This window comes from Pseudophryne corroboree, chromosome 2 (genome assembly GCF_028390025.1).
Source record: "Pseudophryne corroboree isolate aPseCor3 chromosome 2, aPseCor3.hap2, whole genome shotgun sequence".
NCBI lineage: Eukaryota > Metazoa > Chordata > Amphibia > Anura > Myobatrachidae > Pseudophryne > Pseudophryne corroboree.
Window position 1 is genome coordinate 1,007,845,787 of NC_086445.1, and position 13,543 is coordinate 1,007,859,329.

Genomic DNA, 13,543 nt, shown 5'->3' on the forward strand with positions numbered 1-13,543 from the left:
TCCAAATATACGCTTGTCAGATGGTTACTGTGATCCATCTAGCCACTGACTATGCAGTTGCTGGTCGACCTCTCGTGCGCATCATAGAGCACCAGGAGGTTGTCCATTTTTTTTTTTTAAATAGAGTTTGTTTATTCAAGAAAGGATCACGAGTACAGACATACCATTTGACATGGGAAATCGGATAATACAGTACAGGCAAAGCGACAGGTTATAACATACATGATCTCGAAAAAAAATAAGGTATATTACATCACCTGTACAATTCCTCCCATTCAAAAACATTCTTGTGTCTGTAAACAGGTCATAACTCTAATATTATACATTTTAATTTTCTCCCCAATTATATACCAAGTACAACTCCAACTAGTAGGCCATAACATAGCCTACAAATATTTCTAAAGCATATAAACGCATAGGAAAAAAAAAAAAAAAAAAAAGGGGGGGGGGGGGGGGGAGAGAAAGAAAAAAGAAAAAACATCAAGAAGCAGTATTACAATACTATTAGTGAGGTATATGAAGTATTGAGTAATAAGAGATATCACAACCTGGCCTTGAATGTACCTAGAACCCCCTCCGCCCCCGGGGCGCAGTACTTCTCATAACGCAATAGCAGGGGAGGAGTATACAGAAGTAATCCAAGGGCACCATATTTTCTCATATTTGGAAATGGCATTGTTTTTCATGTATACATAGCGGTCTTTAAGGAGAGTGTCATTAACCAGAGCCTTAAAGAAGGGCAGCGCGGGGCCATCCATGACCGTGCGATGTACACTTTAGCTAGGGCGCAAATACTACGAGCATAAAGGCCCTCCCATCTGGACCCCAAAGCAGGGCCCCCCCATTCCCAATATACAGAATCTCGAGGTCAACATACTCCCAGGCATCCCCGTGTGCTCCAGAATCGACCTGACCCCAGACCAGAACACCTGAATGGACAGCCCCACATTTAGGGCAAGCAGCTGTAGTGCCGGCCCCAAACCTGGCCAACCGAGCCGGTGCCATATAGGATCTGTGCAAAATAAAAAGCTGTATTTGTTGAAATCGGAGTGACTTAGTCACCATACCCGGATACTCCAGGGAAGGTTGTCCATTTTAAGGTATACAGATCTCTCCATATAGAGCCACAAGGCTCTAAGAATATCCTTGCTAGCAGAGAAGGAGTCATAACTCAAATCCAGAATCACAGTACCTTGGATAAGAAGAAATCTGGGAGACAAACTTCGGCTGAATAGAAGGACTTGATGAAAAACAAGGACTTGCCTCGCAGATGAAATGGCCAGCAAAAAATACCCTTTCCAAGTATTTTGGACATGGTGTACATCCTGTAGAAAAGGTATGAACTTCAGGGATGTCATCCAACTTACGTTGGAAGAATAATGAAAGTGCCAAAGCCAGAACCTTCAGAGAAAATAGTTTCAAGCCGCCCTACAGGAAAGACAGCAGCCAAACCAGGTTGAATAAAGCAGTACGGACGTCCTTCCATTCACGATGGCTAATTTGTTCACAATGGCTTTCTGGCCTCTATCAGCCTGAATGACCTGATCAGACAGGCCCTTAACTCAAAGGATCATTGCTTCAACAGGCATGCTGTCAAAGCCAACCAAGCTAAGTCCTGATGAAAATAACTGTCCCTGACTGAGCAGATTTGGTCAGATGGGTATTCGCCATGCTGAGGTTGTCAGCGTACCACAACCGCTTTGGCCAGTTTGGAGCCACCTGGACGATGGGAACACCCTCGACTTTTACCATCTTCAGCATGGTAGCAGTGGAATTGCATAAAACAAAATGGAACTTCTAGGAGACAGTCATTGCATCAACCAGGCTTGCGTTCGGACACCTCGCGCGAGTGCTGTAAAGTTGCACATTGCGATTGCTTCGAGTGGCCATCAAGCCAACTTCTAGAAGATTTAAGACCCCATCAGTCCACAAGTTGGTCCAGACCTCCTAATGAAAGCACAAATCCCCAGGATGAACCTTGCGCATGCTTGAAATATCTGCTTTCCAATTGTCTGCACTTGGGATGAATACTGCTGATATCACTGGCACTGCCTTTACGCCCATCAAAAGATCTTTATCATTTCTTTCATCACCATGGAGCTGGGCGTTCCGCTTTGGTGTTGATGCAAGCCACAGCGGTGGCATTTTCCAACTGGGTCTTGAGTAGCCTTTCTGGAAGATTAAACTGTGCCTAAAGGAGAGCCAGACGAATGGGCCTCAACTCCAAGAGGTTTACTGTAAATTTTGTGTCTGCATGAGTCTAAACCCCTTAGAGACAAAGACCCTGTATCACTATGCCCCAACCCTGCAGACTGACATCTGTGGTCAGTGTGGTCCACTGGCAGGTTGACAGGTCAGCAGAAATGAGACAATTGAAACACCAAAGGCCAACAACAAAGGCTATAATTTACGAAAGTACGGATTTATAGAAGCGGAGATGTTGCCCATAACAACCAGATTTTACATTATATAGCACCTTCTAGAAGTGGCAACATCTCCACTTCGATAAACATGCACTTTAGTAAATACACTCTATATAACTCTATATAACTATATGTTTGGATTCATACAAAACCAACAGCCAAGCTGTTAAAGCTGAAAGGTACAGGAAAGGAAGCGCACGTATGGAATCGCTCTGATTCAAGAAACTTTCCTGCCCAGCAATTTCACGTAGGGCAGAATGGACAACCGCTGGGTAGAGATCAGGATAAAAATATACCTCTGGACAGACAAGATTTTCTCCTCTGGCATGAATACCTTGTGACACCTGGTGTTAAAGAGAAGACCCATGAAGGCCAAGCACTGTAATGGGACGAGGTTGGACTTCTGGAAGTTGATCACCCATACATGCCATTCCATAATTTTCATGGTCAGCTGCAGATGCGTCCAGAGCAGAGATACTGCGTTGGCCATGATGAGGAGATCTAGGTAAGGGATGATCATCAATCTCAAGTGTGCTGCCATGACCTGTGTGTATACCCACCTGTGGCCAGAATGAAAGGCAGGACCATGAATGGTAATGATACCTGCACATTGCAAATCTGAGGAGACAGTGCAGTACAGTACTTTCAGATAGGGAAAATGCAAGTATTTTTAAATACAAGTCAACAACAAACTTGTTCTGCCCCATAGAATGGATGACTCCATGTTGAACTTGGCCATGTCAATTTAGAGTTTTGAGGTTCAAGATGGTTGAAAGAACAAGTCTGGTTTTGGGACCAAGAACAGGTGGGAGTAAAACTCCAACCCTGCCTCATCTGGCGTATAAGGAATAATAATCCCCAACTGTAGTAGGGAAGATATTGACCCTTGAAGTATGAGACATCTGGTCTCCTCCTGTAGAAGCAGCATGGTGACAAGAAATGCTTGGGTGGAGTGCCAAAGAGGTCTAGGATAGAACCTCATTCTATGATGCCCCAACCGATCCAAGGAAGCAGCTATCCTCGGATCGTGGAAGCAGAACAGACTGGACCCTGCCACAAACTGGTCCAGGTGGGATCCGTTGCATGCCGACTGCTTTTCAGCAGGCTTTGGTAGGCACGCTTGCTCAATCCTGACCCCCTGCTTCTTGATAGTTCCCACACGTACCTGTGAAGCAGCCTTGCAGGGAGCTCCTTGCATCCTACTGGAAACAAAAGGACCAATAGATTTACTCTATGTTTCATGGTACGCTTCATAAGAAGGAGAGCACTTCTACCTAATGTAGTTTCAGCAATGATGGCATCAATGCCTGTACCAAAGACAACAGATCAAGCACAAGGTAAAGACTGCAAAGTCTGCATCAATTCTGCGTCCGCTCTTCAAAGCATTTAAGATATGTTCACCACAGGAATTGCAGAAATCTAGGACAAGCCAAGAGCAACATCACCCACATAGTGAATTTATGTAGAGACATGATGTCCTAAGGGCAAGATTCTAGTGTGGAAGAGTTGCTCAGCTTATTTTTCCGCCGCTTTATCGGTTTAAGCAGCCACTAATACAGGCTGGAGAGACAAAGATATACTTAACGATTCCCTTACATGTTTAAGAAGAGCAGACCTTCAAGAATGCTGTATCAAGAATGTGGATAGCAGTGGCCATAAACAACCGAGAGATGGGGATAGCCACTCGAGTCGCAGTCTCCCACTTACCCAAATAATCATCTGAAAAGAGATATGATAAAGTGGGATATGGTTAATTTACCAGCAGTCGGGATACTGGCTGTCGGACTAGACACAGGAATTCCGAAATTGTCAGGAGACAGACTTCGGAATTCCGGTTGTCGGAATCCTGACCGTAACGGTTAGGTTTAGGGCCGGGGTGGGTGTGGGGGGAAATGTTAGTTGCACCCTGCGGCGGTTAAGATTAGGCTACAGGAGGGGGGTGGTTAAGGTTAGGCTGCAGGAGTGGAGGTTAGGCCTTCAAGGGGAGTGGTTAGGTTTAGTCTTTGGGGAGGGGGGGGGCTGGGCTTAGGTTCAGGCTGCTAGGATGTGAGGTTAGGGTTATGCACAGTAGGGGGTGGTTAGGTGGTAGGGGAAAACAGCCCCATTCGTAGTGTAGGTATCCAGGCGTCGGTCTCCTGACCGCCGGGATACCAAGCGCCAGCATATCCTACTAATTCCGAACTGAACTGTTTTGGCATTCTTCCAGAAAACCAGTAAAGTGAGAGATTGATTAAAAAAAGAATAGCAGCTTTCTTATAAAGTTTCAACAAGGAAACTAAAGAAACATCAGATTCCACCAGATCCAGTAAACCTAAAAACTCCTGGATTGCCAAACCAACTCCTCAAATACATAGCAAGTGGCAGAATCTCCTACCCCCAACCAATCACAGAGAGACCGGGCTGATTGCTGTTCCAGCCACACACGGCCCTTGTGCCTGCGATCCTAGTGCTGTGCCTTGTGTCCCTCCGTGACAGAGTCTGGCCCCCCAGGAGAACAGGTGCAGGCGTGACAGATGGAGCACTCCTAACTGGTCACCCTTCACAGCGGAGTTCACAAAAGTACAGCAAATAAGTAACTGCTCACAATAAAACATAATACATAAAGTCCCAGGTACTACAGTGTGTAGGGGCAGGGGACGGCTGCCCACAAACAAGCTTAGTTTGCATTTGTGTGTACTCCATGAAGAGCACCCTCTACACCCCATGGTATCCAGCATCCTCCAGAAAGGAGGACGGAAATAATAATTTAGGATAAAGGATGCTATTTATGTTCCATACATATGGAGAATTTGTTGTGGGTACTCACAGTATGGGCTTCAAATTCCAACACTTTCTCAGGGGTTTCATTACCACAGTAATACATTCTGATGGTACAGTCCCTGCCACCAACCGCCAGAAACATACCACCTATAAGTCAAAACAATGGGAGAAAAGGTTCAAATGTGAGAAGCATTTAGTAAGGAGTGACTTGTAAAATTTAGGGTGGAAGGAGTTATGAATTGAATGAAATGGTCTGTGATAACATATTAGAAATACTGGGGCAGATGTATTAACCTGGAGAAGGCATAAGGAAGTGATAAACCAGTGTCAGGTGCAAGGTGATAATCGCACCAGCCAATCAGCTCCAATATGTAAATTAACAGTTAGGAGCTGATTGGCTGGTGCGTTTATCACCTTGCACTTATCACTGGTTTATCACTTTCTTATGCCTTCTCCAGGTTAATACATCTGCCCCACTGTACTGGCTAAACACCAAAGATCATATTCACCTGAAGTTAAACCCTACTGCAAGTCTTGTTCATTCCCATAGGCGCACTATAGAAGCCAAAACCGTGGCCTATGCAAACAGCATATTCTATCATTTATTACTTTGATGTTTGTAATAATATAACTTCTACACATTTTTGTCAAAGTTATAAGACGTTGGGGGGTTCACTTGTACGATACCATTTTTTGATGAAGCAATATACATACATACAAAAAAGTCAAATATTGCTAGAAGGAAATGTTAAGCCTTGCAGTGTACAACTGGTGCCCCTGGAACCGCATGCAGCCCTCGGAGTTAAAGAATGGCTTTCCGTAGTCCGTTACCTTCCTAGTGCACCTGACGGCACAGCATAAAAATGTAATCTATGCGTTAATGGTGATAGTCTCTAGTTTACCATAAAACATAAGCACACAGGTCAGGACTTTGTGCACCCATTCTGGTCCGATCTTCTCATGTAATCCCATGCCAGCAGTGCGATTCTCTAAATAATCATAATGGGCTAAATAAGAGGTGGGGGAGCGTGCTTCAGAGTTGATCACAGCCGCAAATTTGTTAACAGTTGGGCAAAACCATGTGCACTGCAGGGGGGGCAGATGTAATATGTGCAGAGAGAGTTAGATTTGGGTGTGGTGTGTTCAAACTGAAATATAAATTGCAGTGTAAAAATAAAGCCGCCAGTATTTACCCTGCAGACACACAAATTAACCCACCCAAGTCAAATGCTCTGCAAATGTAATATCTGCCCCACCTGCAGTGCACATGGTTTTGCCCATCTGCTAAGAAATTTGCTGCTGCGATTAAATCTGAATTACCCCCATAGTTCAAATTTTCAATAGCACCTTCTGCTTAGAAAAAAGTAGATCATATAGTGTGTAATTCTTGTGTTTTAGAAGGTACGTCTAAGGCCACAATGCCCCAGTACATAATGGTCAAACATTCTATTCACAAGCTAACTAAGCAGTTAGGCTCTACTTTAATTTACCGGGACTACAGGAGGAGCAAAGCATCTCGGCTCCAGGATCTATGAACTTCACAGGTCGATCTCTGAATTTAAATAAAGAAAAAAAACAAAATGTTAAACAAAGATCCAGAGAAGAAAAAGGAATTTTATAATTTGTTAAAATAAAAAAAAATAAAAAATACATACTTGAATTTCAAGGTTTCCACATTCCACTGCCAAAAGCAGACAGCATCATCCCTTCCTGTAGACACCAAGTATCTCAGAGAACCTTTGACCAGTGGGCTGAACTAGAAAGGAAGACAACTGTGAGACCCCCCTACTTCATGATAAGCAACTTCATGCAATGGCCGCATTGGGTGGTCCTCTGACCTACAAAAGTGTCATTAAAACAAGAGCTACAATCTACAACAATTATGACAAAGCAGGAAGGAGTAGGGAGAGTTAAGTGAAGGCTACAAAGGCCGCCTGTTGCCCATCACTGATCTAGAACAATAGTGGGATTTTGCACTTATAATAAAATCCTTTGTTACTATTCCATGGTTGACCCTAGACCACTGGGGTATAACTATTGGTGTGAGGAGGCCTGGAACTTTAAAACGTAAACTGTTTGAACTTGGCCTCTACCCCTCTATATCGTAAGTTATTTTCTAACAAAGCTCAAGTACAGAAAAGCATGTAAGACATAATCCAGACAACATGACCGAAAGCAAAAATAATAGTGTCCCCCATGTAATCAAAGAAAGGATTTCACAGTAAGTACAAAAATCCCACAGGAGACACTTTTCCCAAATAACCAAAAAAGAGAATGTCAAGGCAAAACTCCAAGGGAAACCTACTGCATTATCAGCATAATATAAACAGATGCTTGATAGTGGCTATACATTCCAGGCAGAGAGAGAGCATAACCAGTATATAATAGAAACATTATATATCCTACAGTATGTAATAAAAGGCTAACTCTGCTCTTCACATCTATGAGGTGAATTATAGTGTTTAAAGCAACTGCGGACACTAGATGGCGTCCAACAGAGCAATTCAAGTGTTGCTCCGTCCGGGCACGCACAGCCGCAGGCGCTGTCATTGTTGATTAGATGGGCTTGTAACTAGATTTATATTTAAATATTTGAATGTCGCCTTAGCCAATCCCTATACGCTCCATGTGATATAAAGATTGGTCTTCATACATTATTGCTGCTATCAGGCTAAACCGCCCCTCTGAGCGCACCGGATGCCCTGCGACTCTACTAGCACCAGCCGTCTTTCACCTCTTTTTACTCCAAAATGTGTCTGTCACAATTTGATGCACCAGGAGACTGTGCCGATTCATTTTATATGCAACACTTGTATATCTGTGTGACTGCGTATCCATATGAGGTGCTACGATGCAGCAGCCGTGGCTTTTTTTGAAGACTCAGTCGCACACACATATACAAGTGTTGCACATCAAATTAATCAGCAGTCTCTTTGTGCGTCGCAGTGCAGCCAAGACATTTTGTGGTAAAAAAAAAAAATAAGACAGCAGGCAATAGCAATCTTTAGATTTATGTAACTCTGATTGGTACTATACTGTACAACTGAATTATCAGGTAACTAGTTACCAGCCCGTCAAAATGACTGAACATCATAACAGTAATATCAGCGCTGGCGGCTCTGAGCACCAAATGGAGCAACACTTGAACTGCTCCGTTGGGCCCCAACTAGTGGCCGCCGGTGTGCAGAACACTTGAAATCCCCCCATAGAGGTGGGGAGAAGTGCTATCCTTTTATTATATAGGATGCCTAGAAACACAAGGAGAAAAAGCATTTCAGAAAATACAGAATACAGGTTGAGTATCCCATATCCAAATATTCCGAAATACGGAATATTCCGAAATACGGAATTTTTCCGTGGGAGTGAGATAGTGAAACCTTTGTTTTTTGATGGCTCAATGTACACAAACTTTGTTTAATTCACAAAGTTATTAAAAATATTATATTAAATGAACTTCAGGCCGTGTGTATAAGGTGTATATGAAACAAATGAAGTGTGTGACTGTACACACACTTTGTTTAATGCACAAAGTTATTAAAAATATTGGCTAAAATTCCCTTCAGGCTGTGTGTATCAGGTATATAGGGAACATAAACGCATTCTGTGCTTAGACTTTAGGTCCCATCGTCATGATATCATTATGGTATGCAATTATTCCAAAATACGGAAAAATCCGATATCCAAAATACCTCCGGTCCCGAGTATTTTGGATAAGGGATACTCAACCTGTACATATATTCCTGGATATTGCCTATAAACTTCATTAAAAGAGAAAATAAGATTTTGGTTCTTACCAGATTAATATATTTCTCTGATGCCATGGAGGAAACTGGTGATATCTTGGGGTATAACCCGTACTAGAGGAGTCTGGGCACTAAAAAGTTAACTTTTAAGACATTCCTCCGCCAAAACCCCTGCCCAGGGCAGACAGTTTTCACCTAGCAAAGATCTGAAGGACAGAGGCAAACCAAGTGGCGACCCGGCTAAACTGTTCCACCGAAGCACAACGCTGAGCCACTCAGAAGGTCCCGACCAAACAGGTAGAGTGGGTGGCAACCGAACGAGGATAGCCAAAGTGAAAGCATAACAGATGACTTCCCAAATCCATTGTGCAATGGTCTGTATGAAAGCAGGCCAAACTCTTGACAAACAAATACAGGACAAAGGGGATACGGATGATGAAAGTCCGGAAACCGATCCACATAAATGCAGAGAGCCGTTAATGCATACAAGGACCAGAGAGATGTCTGGGAATCTCCTTCACCCATAAAAGATGGAATCCTTAACTTCAGATGAATGTGAAACCACCTCTGTAAGAAAACGACTGTAGTCCATAAAACCCACCGTCCACATGAGAAATAAGTAGTGAAGCTCTAAGAGACAAGGCACTTAATTCCATGACCCGATGGGCAAATTAAATGGCTAAAACAAAACCATTTTCCACGTAAGCGATTTGAAATCCATAGACCCCAAAAAAAGAGAATGTTGGAGAGCCCGGAGTACAAATCACAGGGCTCGACTGAAGGCACAAACTGAGGCTGAATGTGAAGAACGTCCTGGAGGAAAGTCTGAATAGCAGGATAGTCGCCAGGCGTCCCTGAAAATAAACAGAAAGTGCAGAAACATGAACTTTCAGGTACAACAAGTGAAGACCCAAATCCAAACCCGCCTACAACCAAAAAAAAACCCACAAATTCTTACAAATACAGAAAATCTCAGGCTTCAAATTTTTCCAAACACACCAGGCAAAGTAGGTTTCCCAGACTCTGTGGTATGGCTTAGCCATAGGTTATCAAACTCTGTCCTCAGGACCTTAAACAGTTCACGTTTTCCAGGACACCTAGCAGGTGAACAGGAGTATTCATTACTCACTGACACATTTTTAAAGATCCACAGTTTGTGAACCTATGCCTTATCTAAAAACAGTTTCTTAGCAAAAAGCATTGTATGTACCACCGTATCCAGATACACTCTGGCCCTCAGGAGGGCTCCACCCCAGCAAAGCCAGCTGCTGAAGATCCAGGTGGGGGCAAGGGGAAGCCACCAAAGGGCTGTAATAGACATGTGCCTGAGATCGGCATACCATGCCCTGCGTGGACATCGGAAGTGACTAGAATCACTGTCCCTACATCTAGTTTTAGCTTGCAAATCACCAGATGTAGAAGGGACATTGGGTTAAAGACGTACAATAGTGAAAAGGTCCAAGGGACAGTGATCCACGCAAAGGGGCCCTGTGTCCAGAGTCCTGAAAAAGCAGAGGGGAAGTTTGTGAATGAAGCGCAATGCCATCAGGTCTACAGATAGGCAAGCCCAATGGTCTACTAGCTGTTGGAATACATCTGGGTGAAGAGACCACTAGCAGGGATACAACGTTGATGGCTGAGATAGTCGGCCTCCAAATTTTCTACCCCTGGGACGTAAACTGCCAATAGGGCCAGCCTTGTGTCACCATGATTATGTATGCAGGCAATGGCAGTGGTGTTGTCAGAACGGACCTTGACCAGATTGCACTGGAGAAGATGCCGTACCGGACCAAAAGGCCCTGTAGATTGGAAAAAGTTCCAAGATATTTATGGATGCCTGTTCCATCTGGCAACATTTGAAGGTAGTCTCTAACGTGACCACTCCCCAGCCCCTTAGGCTGGTATCAGTAGCAAAGAGAAACCAGTCCTGAACAAGAAAGGGACAACCATCGTCCAGGTAAGATGTCTAAAGCAACCAGAGGAGTGACAAGCCTCTGGAATCAATGAAATCTGTTAAGAATTGATCTGGACATAAGAACCATCCCACTTGGATAGAATATACAACTGGAAGATCCTGGAATGGAACTGTGCAAATTCCAGTATGTTGAAGGTGGATATCATTTTAACTAGGACCCTGCATGCATAGATGCATCGACACTCCGTAACCAAAGAAGAGACCGAATCATCACCTGGAGAAAGAATCTTGTCCCGAGGAAGAAAAACCTTCTGAACCAGATGTCCAAGAAGGCACCTCCAGGTGAACTAACTGCTGCTGATGATCCACCTCTGGCACTGAAGGATTCAAAACATCAGGGTGATGTCGCCTACAGTGCGTCTTCTAAATGGTCTGAAATTACAGTCGTCCAGGTAAGGTGTTATCTGGATCATTTGGAGCCGCAGACAAGCAGACATCACTTTAGTGAACACCCAAGGAGCTGTTGGCAACCCAAAAGGCAATGCCCGAAACTGGTAGTGGTCCGAGAGGACCACAAATCGCAGGAACCGTTGGTGTCCCCCCCCAAATAAAGGAATGCAACGTATTGTCCTTGACGTACAGGAACACTAGGAAATACCCTGGTTCCAGGGAATGAACAATGGACCGGAGGGACACCCAATTTGAACTTGGTAACCCAGAGGTAAACATACCGGAACTTCAGATTGAGGATGTGACGGAAGGAACCATCTAGTTTTCCTACAAGATAGAGGTTTGAATATGAACAGGCTTCGCTGATGTGGAGGAACAGGGTAAATAACTCAGAAGGGACCCAACACACACCTGCAAAGCCCCGGCTTTGGAGGTATCGTGAGGTAGACCGGTTGTGAAGAGAGAAAAAAAAAAAATACGACTGGGAAGTGATTCCTTGAAAGATAGGATAGGAAGAATCAGGCAGTCTTCCATCATCCCGCGCAGAACAATTGTAGACTGCTCTCCACCTTGGCGATTCCCAGGTAGGATTCTAACCAGTCATGTGGACTTGGGGGTAGGCTTGCAACTTGCCCAAGATCTCGGGAGGAGTAGCTCTGACCTCGATAGGAACACGCCATCTGCCCTGGGCAGGATACAGGGGAGAAGCTTGAGCTGCATTAAAAGTGATAACTGATAAACATATACTAGATTTGTCGTTTAACAGATGCTTTAAAGCCTGGCAGCATCAGCTGGGCATCTAACAAGTACATGAAACTGATAGTTGTTCCTACCCACAAGTAAAAGGCAAAACAATGTATTTGATCTGAAGAGAAAACATACTATTTTCTGTGCCCAAACCCTGGACTTAGGTTGGGTTTGCGGATATAGGGCGAAATGGACTGGAGAAGACCAGATCTCTACCACATGAGTAGGAGATGACTCCACTGGCCCCTGAGGCCCTGGCTCCTCTGTGTTGGAGCAAGGATCTGTGGCACCCACACCTCTGAACACGTGATGTTATTATGCCATGCCATGGGTGCGGAGCCACCAGCCACAAGAAGTAGAGCAGGTGCAAGGGAACACACCCCTAGTTATGGTACTGAGGCCTGCATCTCCAGGCAGTAGCGGCACAGCCCAGTGTAAAAATGGCAATCTGCCTCACAGGCCTGACAGACAACAGTCAAGACTGGTAAACGTATTCTGACATTTTAAGTAGGTGGCCTTGCATGAATTTCCCTTCCCAGACATTACAGAATAAGGGATAAGTTACAGCAAGAACTGCCCCAGTCCTGGAATTAAACTTACAAAACAGTAATAGTAGTGTTTCTACCACTTAAGGGGCAGATGTATTGAGACTGGAGAAGTGATTAAGCAGTGATAAGTGGAAGGTGATAACGGACCAGCCAATCATTACGGGTTTGAAAAATGTCAGTTAGGAGTTGATTGGGTGGTGCGTTATCACCTTCCACTTATCATTGCTTTATCACTTCTCCAGGGTTAAAACATCTGACCCCCCATGTTTTAGATTGTGTTTGGTTAATAAATCGAAATACTGGCGTGCCTGGACGCGAGAAGGTATAGGGGACAGGAAGACAAGGCCTGCCGGGTACTTTTAAGTAACCCTTTCGGTGTCTGCCTGCTTCCAGGCAGCCTATACCCAGCATTAGTGACAAAGTAAATCTGTTTTGCACTATTGTCAAAAGAAGCACAGAGTGTACGTATCCAATGCATGCTGTGGTGTCATGCAACCTCTCATGGGTATAACACTAGTCGTCTACAAGTAACACACTAAAGCTCACCCTATAATGTGACAGGGTGGCTGTGACACCTATCCTCAGAGAGAAATGGCCCATCACGGATAGAACACAAGTCACGCATACTAGCTCACACCATTATTAGATTATTAGAGTTTCCTCTCAGGCATATATTACAGATTCAATTATCAGTGCAAGGGAGGAAATTACAGATGTAACATGCTGCGCCATATTGTACTTGCAGTCCGTTCCTCTGCAGCCATGGAAAACGGCAATGTCTGAGGAGGAACAGTTTTGGGGGCTTTCTCCGCAAAGAGAGCAGAGAGAGTGTAATCTATACAGAGCTAAGGTCAGCACCCTCAAACAAGGAGCACTGGGTGAATATCACCCCAACAGACAACAACATTTTTTTTTTTTAATTAACCCCCCCCCCCCCACACACACACCCCCACCCCA

General features: G+C 44.3%; 1 protein-coding gene across 2 annotated transcripts in view; it reads right to left on the bottom strand.

The window, feature by feature from the left end:
• BRWD1 (bromodomain and WD repeat domain containing 1) overlaps positions 1 to 13,543 on the bottom strand; it is a 403,503-nt gene that overhangs the window by 268,334 nt on the left and 121,626 nt on the right. For both annotated transcript variants that reach the window (XM_063956583.1, XM_063956584.1), the window contains exons 9-11: positions 6,839 to 6,939; positions 6,674 to 6,735; positions 5,230 to 5,330 (exon numbers count right to left, since the gene is read on the bottom strand). In XM_063956583.1, the coding sequence (XP_063812653.1) occupies positions 5,230 to 5,330; positions 6,674 to 6,735; positions 6,839 to 6,939 (264 nt within the window). The remainder of the gene's footprint in view (positions 1 to 5,229; positions 5,331 to 6,673; positions 6,736 to 6,838; positions 6,940 to 13,543) is intronic.